At 45.0% G+C, this 12,597-nt stretch overlaps 1 protein-coding gene across 1 annotated transcript in view; it reads right to left on the minus strand.

Moving 5' to 3' along the window:
- ANTXRL (ANTXR like) overlaps positions 1-9,145 on the minus strand; it is a 97,965-nt gene extending 88,820 nt beyond the window's left edge. Inside the window, exon 1 of the mRNA XM_043980149.1 lies at positions 8,981-9,145. Coding sequence (XP_043836084.1) covers positions 8,981-9,135 — 155 coding nt within the window. The 5' untranslated portion in view covers positions 9,136-9,145. The remainder of the gene's footprint in view (positions 1-8,980) is intronic.
- Between the last annotated feature and the right edge of the window lie 3,452 nt (positions 9,146-12,597).

Consider the following 12,597-nt stretch of genomic DNA (forward strand, 5'->3'; position numbering starts at 1 on the left):
CTGGAATCTGGGTAAAAGGGTAGGGATTTCGATTTTGGTTCTGCCACTCAAGACCTAGGTGACCTTGACCAAGTTGCTAATTGTCTTTGGGCCTCAGTTTTCCCATCTACAAAATGTGTGAGTTGGACTAGTTCTATAACATCTCTAAATGTGTGATTCTAAGGTCTTGTACTTCCAAAAACTTTGTTATTTCCTGTATCCCCTTTTTTTTTTCTTTTTTTTTTTTTGGTGAGACAATTGGGGTTAAGTGACTTGCCCAGGGTCACACAGCTAGTAAGTGATAAGTGTCTGAGGCCGGATTTGAACTCAGGTCCTCCTGACTCCAGGGCTGGTGCTCTATCCATTGTGCCACCTAGCTGCCCCACCTGTATCCCCTTTTAACAGAAAGGAAAAATGAGACAGAGAGAGGGAGTATCTGAGAAAGCCAGTGGAGGGCATAGATATGTTTAGCCATTCATAAGGCCAGTATGTCTCTGCCAAAGGGCATCCCTAGGTGCCTCCTATTCACTCAACTTACTGTGCTCATACACTTACAGTTCAAATCTCTTTCTACACACGTACCTTCCCATGGTTCCCATGGTCATAATACATGTTGTGTAACTGGGCCAACCGTTACTGTATGAGAGAAATTGTAATAGGAGTTTGTCCTATTACAAACTTCATTTACAGAAGGACAGGCCATTTTGAGATGAGAAGTATATCTCATCCTCAAATTAGAGATTTCCATTTTTTCCCTATCTCCACTGGTAAGCTTGAATGATCATAGATATCTCACTTCTCTTAAGGCTTAAGATATGGAGTTAAAAGTTAATAATAGTTGGCTGCATAATATAGTGAATGGATGAAATTATTAAGCCATATTCAGGAAGACCTCAGTTCAAACCCTCCCTTCTTGTGTGATCTTGAATAAGTCTTTAGAACTCTTTGAAAATCAGTTTCCTCAACTGTGAAAAAAAGAGGTTGGTATAGATGACTTTGGAGTTCTGTTCTAACTCTAAATCTATGATTTCATTTAGCATTTGAGGTTTGCAAAGCACTTTTTTACGTTATCTTAACTGAGCCGTATAAACACGCTGTGAGGTATTGCGAAAATTATTATGCCCATTTTATAGATGAATAAACCGAGGCCCATGGAGATTAAAGACCTTGTTTGTGGTCACGTTGCTAATATCAGATTCGAAGCCAAGTCTTCCTGACTCTAAGTTCAGCACTTTAACCATCAGACTAGGCTACCTCTTTAGCTCTATCTCTATTATCTTCTCTCTTTGAGGAATGGGGGCAATGGGGAGATATGAAAATCATGTGTTATTATTATTAGGTGGCTGATACGTGAAACGCAAGAAAACCCCCTAACTCTAAACCAACTTTTACTAATGGACGCTTTCTGGTTCTGGCTTTGAAAGTTCTTATGTTTTCTATTTGGTGCAGTGGAAAGAACATTGATTCTGCATTTGGGGGCCTTGGGTTCAAATACTTCAAAAGCTTCTAATGCTTCTGACCTATGTGATCTTTGGGAAATTGCTTAACTTCCCTGGCCTACAGTTTCCTCATCTACTAAATGGATATGATGGATTCCGAGGTCCCTTTCAAGTTTAGATCCATAATCCTGCAAACATTTTCTTCCTTTCCTGTAACCTAGTGGGATCCTGGTAATTGGACTTTTATCAAGGAAGGTAGCATTAGTGCTTGAGGCCCTCACTGCTGGAGAGGTTTTATCTAGGACTCTCATTGTACTTTTCTACAGGCGGCATCATTTTTAGATTAGGTTTCAGGCTCAAAGCACTCTTGGCGTCCTACCCTACCGCCTTAAGAGGTCTTTCATTGGGTGGCCTCATTCCAAGAGCCATTTGTGTTTTTTTCACCCAATAGACTTCAGCATAGCAGAACTCTCCAGGGATCCTGTAACTTATACAAAATAGGACCAAAAAGGAGCTCAGAAGAATACCAGAGATTGGGGCTCATCCATTCCTTGGGCACATTCAGCTCTAGAGAAACCCTTCAAAGATGGCCCTGGGAGAATCACAAAATGGTCATGCTTTTGCTGATACAGCCCTGAAGAGCCTTAGGGCCAACAAGGTTGTGGTGACTTATAGGAACCTTGTGTCTTCTAGTGCCTCCCTCCCACTGTAAGAAAAGACCCTGTGTTTATTTTGTTCATGCTTACATGAGTAAACATCTCCTTGGGTAGAATGTAAGCTTCTTGAAGCCAGGGACTTTTTTCTTTTTCTCTTTTTCTCTCCAGCAACTACCTAGAGTCTAGCACATAGTAAGAGGCCTGTGTGACCATGAGCAAGCATTTAACTTCCATAAAACAGACATGCACCTGGAGGTTATGCCTCCCAAGGTCATTGAGAGGATCATGGGAGATAGTGTGTATAAAATACTTAGTGAACCCTTCAAGGGCTACAAGAGGAATGTCAGCTTTATTATTAATATCCCTCTGGATTCTTTACCCTTGAGGCATTCCAAAAATATCTCCATGGCAACAAAGGCTTGCTTGTTTTCATGCCCGGGTCACTCCTGGCCCACCCTTGCCCAAGTAGTCTTGCATTCCCCCAAAGTAGGTTGAGTCAGAGAGTATCCATTAATAACTAGGTGCCATGGGGAAGATGTCATCCGAGCTTATCAAGTCATTTCCTAATGGCCTATTTTCTCTCAAAGTTGGATGGGTCTGCCTTCAGGAGCAGAGAGGGCTCATCCACCCTTAATCCCCTGCCTTTTAGCTGTCCCACCCCAGCCTGCCTTCTCCTCCACCCCTGCTGAATTTATCAGGTTGTTGCCAGCCCTTCTGGAGTGCTGGGAAAGATGTTTCCTTTTGGATGTATTCCTTTCAGGTCTTTTACACCCACAAGTGTGGACTCAGCACTGAAGGTAACTGTGAAATTATAGCTCCTCAGTCATGTTATTTTCCTGGGGCAATAGATTTTGATTGGTTGTTGACAAGCCCATTCTTGTAATCCTGAGCTGTAAGACTCTCTGCCAACTCCTCACTGAATGCCGAAGGAGGCAGAAAAATGGACAGGACCCTTGAAACATGGCCCTGTCATTGATGGCAGGCCACTGTCAAATGCAATTCCTTTGATATACTCTGTGTGTGTGTGTGTGTGTGTGTGTGCGCGTGTGCGCGTGTGCGCGTGCGCGTGCTCGTGCGCGCGCCTTTTCTTGGCAACTTATCTGAATGTCAAATATGGAGCAAAGACAAGAAAACCTCAGTTCTTCTTTCCATTGCAGGGTCTCTAGCTCAAATTATGCATCCAGACAGGAGACAAATCACCGAATCACACAACTTCTGTAACAAAGCCCCACTACATCATACCCGACAACTGGTCAGCCAGATTTTGATTGTAGACTTCTAAGAAGAGGGAAAGCATCCCATTTCACTTTGGGTTAGCTCTAATTGTTAGGAAGTTTTTCCTTCCAAGAAGTCAACCTTGACTTCCCTTCGAATATTCTCTGGTGCATCTGCAGTGATATCTAAACATCCCAGTGAACACATCAGCCATATCCCACTGGGAAAAGGAATGGAAGCTGCTATGTGCCCTCAATGTCCAATATCCCACCAGTGAACACAATGACCTCATACACACCCTACAGGAAGTAGAGGTACAAGCCAGAGGCTGCATCTGGAGGATATGGCAGTAGCTTGATCTCTGACTCCATCTCCATGTCATCTCCATCCTCATTTCCTCTTTGTGAATGGCTAACTGTAAAGGTGGCAGTGGGGAAATTCCCAAAGCAGCAGGGCAGAGAAGAAAGAAGATTGGATGTGGAATCAGAAGGATCTGGGTTCAAATTCAAGCTCTGCCACCTACCACTCCAGTTCCTCATCTGTTAAATGAGGTCCGAACAAGAGGATTTCTAAATTCCCCTACTTTCCACTCCTCCAGCCATTTACATAAAACGACCCTCCCTTCTTTGGGGAAGTCATGGGAATTATTGCATGGACTGGATAGTGTGGGTATGAACAAGAATGGTGTTGGGACATTGAACTTTCTTGACAAAGGGAAAGAGAATGAAGTCATATGGCCCTGGGGGAAAGAAATATGTTGCCAGAATCCTTCTGGCACAAGAGATCCTCCCCAAAGCAAAAGGCATAAGAGGTTTTCTCTGTTGTTGTTCCATTATCTCTGCCTCTCTGTGATCCTGTTTGGGGTTTTCTTGGCAAAGATACTGGAGTGCTTTGCCACTTCCTCTCCAGCTCATTTTACAGATGAGGAAACTGAGGCAAATAAGGTTGAGTGACTTGCCCAGGGTCACATAGCTAATAAGTGCTGAAGGTCAGATTTGAACTCAGGAAGATGAATCTTCCTGATTCCAGGCCCGACACTCTATCTACTGTGGCACCAGGGTGACTTGCCCTTATATAAATACCTATTTCCTTCTGTATCTATAGTGTTACAAAATGACTTGAAGTTCTCCATACCCCAACAGAGGTGGTTAGGAGATGAATAGAGCAACAGCTGTAAAAGATGCTAAGCACCCCAAGAAAAATGTGTGAGATATATATATATATATATATATATATATATATATATATATATATTTTTTTTTTTGGTGAGGCAATTGGGGTTAAGTGACTTGCCCAGGGTCACACAGCTAGTAAGTGTCAAATGCCTGAAGCCAGATTTGAACTCAGGTCCTCCTGAATCCAGGGCTGGTGCTCTATCCACTTCGCCACCTAGCTGCCCCTTGCTTTATCCACTGCGCCATCTAGCTGTCCCCAATGCCCCAATATATTCTTAAAATAATTATCCCAAGACTACCACAGCTGGATAGACCATTGGTTTGTTATTGAGCAAATCAACCCCAATAATAAGCCAGAGCCAAAGGGCCTGAGTGTCTAGAAGGGGATAAACAAAAGATCACAAAGGATCTCAAGTCCATATCATGGGAGGATCTATTGAAGGAATTGAGGCTATTTAGCCTAGAGAATGGAAAGCTGAATGGGACATGATGCCTGCCCTCCAACATTTGGTCATATGAAGGAGAGACTGGACTTGTTCTGTCTTAGCCCAGAAAGCAGAACCAGGAGCCTTAAATGGAAGCTGCGAAGAGGCAAATTTAGTCTTGGCATCAGGAAAAACCTACAAATACTTAAAGCCATCCCAAAGTTCATTCCTTCTTAGGCACAGGCTAACTCCTTCTTTGAAAGATCACCAGCCAGGCATGCTATGGTGCAGGTTCCTAGTCTGGATAGCCACTGAAGTCCTTCCAACTCAAACATTCTGTGATTATGTGATAGTCTCATCTAGTGGGGAAAAAAAAAAAACACACACACCCCATCGAACTAGATGTTAGAAGACCCAGCTCTGGCCCTTACAGCTGTATGACCTTAGGCAAGTCATTGTAACCTCTTTAAACTTCTGTTTCCTCATCTGTAAAGTGGGAATAATAATGCCTGCCCTGCCTCCCACACAGGGTGAGGGTCTAGCACATGGCACAGTGCCTGGCACACAGTAGTAAATTTGATTCATTCATTCAAATGTGATGATGTATCAGAAAGCCTTCTCAAAATTATCAAGAATTAGATGAATGTAAAGTATTGTGGATATTGTTATGATGAAATTAATAGTAATCAATCATTAATAATAGTCATCAGAGACATTTCCCCTCACAGAGGATTGTGTTAGGACCATTCTATTAAGCCATGGAAGAAACTCTTTTTCCCTTTACCCTTCAGCACCAGAACAGGGAACCTTAATTCCATTCCAGATGTACTCTCCTCTTACATTGTGCTTTCTGGAATGCCTGTTCCTTAATTAACAAATCCGATTTAATCTTAAACCTCTTTCTCCTTTCTTACTCATGTCTTCTGGCTTTCTCTGAGAAAGAAAAGATAGTCTACTGATGAGGTCCTCCTGATGACCCAGAATCCCTGACCACCCTTTATAGATGGCTGAACTTTCACATATTACCCACCCCCACTCCCTGCCTGACTCACTGGTTAAGGTAAAGTTAGAATACTCCTTGCTCCCTCTTGCAACTTCTAGACTCCTCTGACCACCATCAATCGGCAACCTCTCTTATTTTATGGTTCCAAATACTCAGATTTATCATCCAATATAGATCCTAGTCATTATCTATCAATCCCCAGGGCATTTTTCTTTCCCCAATGAGGTCAGTGCCTACCTCCCATTGCTCTTTGTGTTTCCTAAGATACCCCTCCCTTCACCCTCTCACCTGAAGAAGCAGCTTGCCTCATAGTTCACTGAAATAATTGAACTAATTATCATCCTCTCTCAAACCCAGACCTATTCCCAACTTTTCCATTACATTTGAGGGGACTGTGCTCCTCCTAGGCTCACCACCTCAGCATCAACTTGCATTCACCCCACATATCTAGTCTATTACCAATCCTTGTAGTGTCTTCCTTCACAACACCTGTATCTGTCCCCTTCTCTGCACTCACTCATAGAGCTCTCCCCTAATGTGGGCTTTCATTACCTGACACCTGGACTCGTGCAGTGCCCTAATAACAAACAGGTCTTCCTTTCTCCAGTCTTTCCCCACGCCAATCCATTCTCCACCCAGGTGCCAAAGTGATCTTCCTGAAGGGCAGGTCTGACCGTATGAACCCCTTCCCTCCACCTCAACAAACTCCAGTACCTCCCTATTACCTCCGGGGGAAAAAATGAAAATCCTTGGTTTGGAATTTGAAGCTCTTCCCGAATTCACCCCTTCCCACCTTTCCAATTTTCTTGCACTTTCCACCCCTCTTTGAACTACAATCCAATCCCACCAGCCTACTTGCAGGCTTTCATACACAGATCTCCACCTTCCTGCTGCACTGCCTTCTCACCGGCTGTCCCCCATGCCTACAAGGCTGTCTTCCGGCTTTCTTCAAGACTTGTCTCAAGTCTCATTTTCTATAAGAGGCCAACTGTGTTTTTTCCTTCTCTGCATTCCTGAGTACTTGGAACAGTGCCTGGCACAAATCAAATACTTAATGAATGTTTGCTAATTGACTAACTGAAGAAAGAGTCCAATATAAAGAGGTCTTCAAGGGCTAAGCCTAAAAATAACCAGAGTACACCCTACACGAGTCATGTTTTCCTTTATCTGCATCTTGATGACCTAAATAAGTTTTGCAAAGCAAATCAAAAAGTAAAATATGGCCTTAGGAGTTAAAGAAATATCTCAAGGCACTATTCCCTCCCCCTCCCTCCCCCCCCCCCCAGAGTACTAACAGCAGCTGAGTACAATGAAGAGAGAGGACTGATCCTGGAGACAAAGAAGGCCTGGGTTCAGATTCTCTCTCTGCCACACAATGGCCATGTGATCACTGGCAAACCACTCAATTTCTCTGTGCCCTGAGACTATATGTTACAGAAAAGTTGCTGATCTTTATTTGTAGCAGGAATTCCCTACACAGATGGAATCACAGATCTGGACAAAATCAGGATGATGATAAAAAATAATAATTATCACAATAAGATTAAAATACCTACAAGAAAATCTGGTTATGGTGGGGTTTTGGCCCCAAATCATGTAAATTTCAAGACATACACAAACACAAAGTAGAAGTTCAAGAGCTTATGGGGAAATAGCAAGACAAGTTCCAAGGACCTAACATGGATAAACGTTTTTTAGGAGGTAATACAGGGTATGGATGCAGTAGTGGAAGTTGATAGAAAGGAGTAAAACAATTTGGGCACCCTAGGCAAGGCTGAGAAGTGTGTCCCCAGCATTCCCAAAATTTTAGGGAGGTAAGAGGAAGGGAACTTAGCTTACCACACACTGGAGAAGTTACACCTTCATTATAACACATATGAGTTGATTTATCACAAGATCCCTATATACCATGCAGAGGACAATTTTCCAGCATTAAAAATATTTGCATTTTAAAATAGGAATCAATATTTTTTTAAAGTCCTGTGGGTCTTCCTACCCTTTGTATACTGTACCCTAGGCTGTGGCCCACATTGCCTATCCTTAGTCCCAGCTTTAGTAAAAGGCAAAAAGAAACTTCACTGTACTGGTTTTCCCCCCCTTTTTTCTAAAAAATTAAAAAAAAAAAAGAATTATAGGAAATTTAGGCCTGGAAGGGACAAGCGACCAGATGCTTTAAGGGTTCTTTTTGCCTTCTGCGGACAAAGAAGTTTCAGTAGCTGAATCTCTTGGTGCTTGTTTGGATTAATGGTACGAGTTTTTCCTCTGGAAGCCTTTGTAACTACTGGCTTTTTTTTTTCCTTTGGCCCAGCATCTGGGTAGCCCCACCCCCGGAGGCAGCCTTTCACCCCATCTACCCCTCAGCAGAGCAGCTCAAAGCAGCTGCTGAGGACCAAAGATGTGGCTCAAGCCCTGCTCGCGATGTGTGCATCTCTGGCTGCCAAACACGCTGCACGGACCAAAGTTAGGTGCGAATGAACGCTCCCGAGGGGCCTTGTTTCCAAGGAGAAGCGCCTCCCATCTCTGGGAAACACTGGGCCTCAATTCCAATAGTCTCTACTTTCCAACTTAACAGCATGTCTCCTCTCCCGTAGCCTTGGGCATGGCTGGCCTCTAAGGCCTCGGTTAGTCTTTGAAATAACTCAGTAGGCTCCGTAAGGTCACACCAGGGCCACCCAAACTACCTCTGCTTTTCCTGCCCTCCATGCGCTTGAGTGTCAGTGAGTTTGTGTCCGTGCACCTCGGCCTGCAGGCATTTGTCTGTGCCTGTGTCACAGTGTGAGTGTGTGTGTTCGTGTGTGCACCCGCGTCTGCATTTGTCCTTCTACCTAGGCGCCCGGGTGCATGGGGGTAGGCGGTCAAGGCTCCCTTCCTTGCTCGGGGTTAGGGGGTTGGCTGGCGCGGATTTCCCTCCAAAGGAATGCTCGCCTGGCTTTTTCTTAACTTTTCCCAGGGCTCTTTGTGTCTATGGGGAGCTCAGCATGGGGGCTGCCCTGGCGAGCAGCCCCATGAGCTGCACTAAGCAGCAGCCCTGCCTCCCCCTGAGAAAGTGCAGCCGCGAGCCGGGCCGGGAGCTGGCACTGCCACTTACTTGTCCAAGATGAAATAGAGGTCGAAGGCGCCGTGGCAGGAACGCTGTTCCTCTTTCTCCTCCTCGGCTTGGGCGCAGCCACAACTCCAAGTGAAGAACAGCAGTAGCAAGAAGCAGAGAGCTGAGCCCGGCACTTTAGTCCCACAACTCGCCATTTTCTTTGCCTTTCCTCCCCCCACCCCACCCCCGGCCGCCCGCCCGCCCCCTTCCAGTAACTTTGTGGGGGTAGGCTGGAGCCGGGCTCCGGCAGACAGACGGACCGCGAGGAGAACCAAAGTTGTGATGGTCCCCGCAGTAAAGTCTGGGCTGCGAGCGCGGAGCCAGCCCACGCCGTTGCGGTGCCCAGGCTTCCCTCTGCGCTGCTGCGGGGATGTACGACTTTGGCGGCTTCACCTCAACCCGCCCTCACCCCCTCACCCCCTCCCATCTCCTTCTCCCCTCCTCCATCCCTGCCTCTCCAGAGGAGGCTGGCTTTGGTGATAGGAGCCCAGCCCCGGCTGGCTTCCTCCTCCCTCCCGTCCAATGCGCGCGGGGATGGATGGCTGTGAAAAGGGGGGATCTGGAGCTCCGCTTTTCCTCTTCCGGGAGGAGAACGAGGGGCTCAGGAGACTCGGGGAGAGCGGCTATCGCCGCAAGCCGAGCGCCCCCCAACTTCCAGACTGATGCCAGCTTGCCCTTTAGTTCTCCACTGTGGAGGAAGTCCGAGAGATGCTATATGTGCTGGAGGGAAAGTTCGAGAATTAAACAGGGCTCGCTTGGAGGGCAGGGAAAGTTCTCGCTTACTGCCCCTTTGCAGAACATTGGCTTCCTCTGTGGACTTGGGAAGGAGCATAAAATCGCCTGCCAGCACATCATCTGCGGGCCAAATGCGTTCCCCCGACCTCTCTTGCACTACACTTTCCGCCTTGTGTCTGTTTAATTCCCTCTGTTTCGAAGTAATAAAAGAAACACTAGTTGTACATGTGTCTAAGTTTCTGCAGGCCGGCGAGACTCAGAACCTGGAGAGACCAGAGGAAGTTTGGACATAGGGCCCTGACCTTCCAAGAGCTCTTCTCACCGGTCTCGGCGCAGGCTGCGAGGATCACCAGCTGTCTGACTTCCTCTGAGCATTTTCCCATGCCTGATGCACAACTAATGTCTGACTGATGTTCATGCACCAGCATATCAGAAATGATACCCGGTTTGTAAAGACCCAGTAATGACTGGATGATGACGATGACTATTATGGAAGAGGTGATGGTAACACAAAGAGCCCTGGATTTGGAGTCTGAACACCTAGATTCCAATCTCAGCTCTGTTTCTTGCCATTTGCTATCTATGTGACCTTGAGCAAGTCACTTCCCCTTTTTAGGTATCAATTTCCTCATCTGTAAAATGTGGTGCTTGGGCTAAGTAATTTTTAGAGTTTCTTCCAGCTCTGAACCTTATGGTCTAATGATGATGATGAAGAGAATTATAATCTTTAATTCGGAGGCTAGGGTGGAAGGGGACAGGTGATGTGTGTGTGTGTGTGTGTGTGTGTGTGTGAGAACTCACCACTATAATCACGAATTTCCTGGGGCAATGACATCCTGGAAGTGATATTCTGGAAGATGATTAATGGTATAACAGTCAAATTATTGCTTCCTACCCTCCCTGGCATCCCCTTGGAAAGATGGAGAGGTAGCTTCATGAATTTCCACACTCCGGGTTTGTATAGATTCATGCCTGAGGAGGAGGAGGAAGATGACCAAGAAAAGAATTCCTTGTAATAAACAGATAAATACCAACATTTGTCTGAGTATGGAAACCATTCACAAGCATAACAATAACAAAACAAAACAAACTCTGTCCCATGATCCCAGTTATGATTCACTACAGCAGCAATAGCAGCTAATGCTTAGTGAGGGCCAGATGAGTGTGGTGGTGTTTGTGCATGGAACGGAACCACTGAGTAGATCACAGGATATTAGAGATCAAGGCACAGAGGTCACCAACCTCTAATTGGATGGATGAGGAATATGACACTGGAAATTAATTTGAAGTAGCAGAAAGAAGACAGGGCTTGGTAGTCTTAAGACCTTGAGCCTGATCAAGATTTCTTAGTGACCCTGGGCAAGTCATTTAATTAACTTCCCCTAGCCTCAGTTTACCTTTTTGTTAAATGAGGAGGGTTGACTGCATAATTTCTAAATTTTAGAATTTTCAGTCTTATCATCAACATCATCTTCTCTTCCACTTCTTTGTCCTGGTCCTCCTTTTGCTATTGCTAATTATGACCACTACCACATGGACATAATTTTTCTTTTCTTTGACTTGTAAGTTGTTTCTATTTTTAAACAGATGTCTTTATTATGTGAACTGCTCCCTTGCTCCCCCTTCTCCTTTTCTCAGGCTTGTCTATTACATAGTCCCAGGGCCCTTAATATAGAAAGAAACACACAGTGAAAGTTATACCTAATGTGGTACTTGCTTTGGGACACAGGCAGTTTAGTGCAAGGACCTATGAATGTGGTTTTCGTTTGAATGACCTTGGGTCCAGTGATTGATCCAAATAGTTCTCCTCTCCGAGGCAGTTGGGGGGCAGAGCAGTAAGAGTGAGGAAGACCTAGGTTCAAATCCATCCTCTGACACTAACTGTATTACCCTGAGTAAGTCATTTAACTTCTGGCTGCTCCAGTTTCCTCACTTATTAAAATGGGAGCAATAATACCACCTACTTCCCAGGGTGGTTGTTAAGATCAAATGAAACAATAGTTGGTAAGCCATTTGCAAACCTTAAAAATGCTATATAAGTGCTAGCTATTATTATTGTCAAGGGGACTCCTTTACCTATCCACGTAACTGTGTATTACTTTATAGAAAAGGAATCTATTGCTTAGACCTCTTCCAGAATGGAAGGAAAAGAGATTGTTTTCCTAGAGATGTGTCCATCCTTCTGAGCTTATACTATCGATATAAGCACATGAATGAAAAAGCACTTTTCAATAGCTTATTATTTGCAAAGTGTTAGAGATACAAATAGAAAAGCAAGTCAGTTCCTGCTTCCCAGGAGTTCACAAGCCTAATGGGGGAGGCAACATACATTGGAGGCACATAAGATAGAAAGGCCCTATAGGGCCTATATATACCCCTATAGGGTCTATAGACTTTGGAGTGGAGTGGCTAGGCTGTTGGTAATTCCTCTTCAGTGTCATTTCCACTGGCAAAACCATGTGTTTCTGATGGTGAGCCTTTTGGTGATGCCAAGGACTTTTTTGGTGGAGTCTTCAGTAGCTGGGACAGGTTGAGGGGACAGAAGCTGCAGCACCTCAGAGACAGTTGCCAGGTGGCAACAAAGAATTGCTTCCCTGGCTTATAGCTGTGAAATCCAGGCTGGAATCAGGGCTGGGGGCAGGGTGGTGGGTGTAGTGGGGGATATGGGGTAGAAGAGAGGAAAAGGGGGGGTATCTTTCAACTATATGTCCTCTGGATGATCTAAAAGGAGGATGTACACAGGCAGATTGATATGACTGTCCTTGGGCTCTTACTAGGTACTGAATAAATGTCAGCTGCCCTTAACAATTCTTTGGTATGAGGTATACAAAGGGAGGAGAAAGGGAATCACAGGAATCCCTTTAATACATTACTAACACATT

This window comes from Dromiciops gliroides, chromosome 2, assembly GCF_019393635.1.
Source record: "Dromiciops gliroides isolate mDroGli1 chromosome 2, mDroGli1.pri, whole genome shotgun sequence".
Lineage (NCBI taxonomy): Eukaryota > Metazoa > Chordata > Mammalia > Microbiotheria > Microbiotheriidae > Dromiciops > Dromiciops gliroides.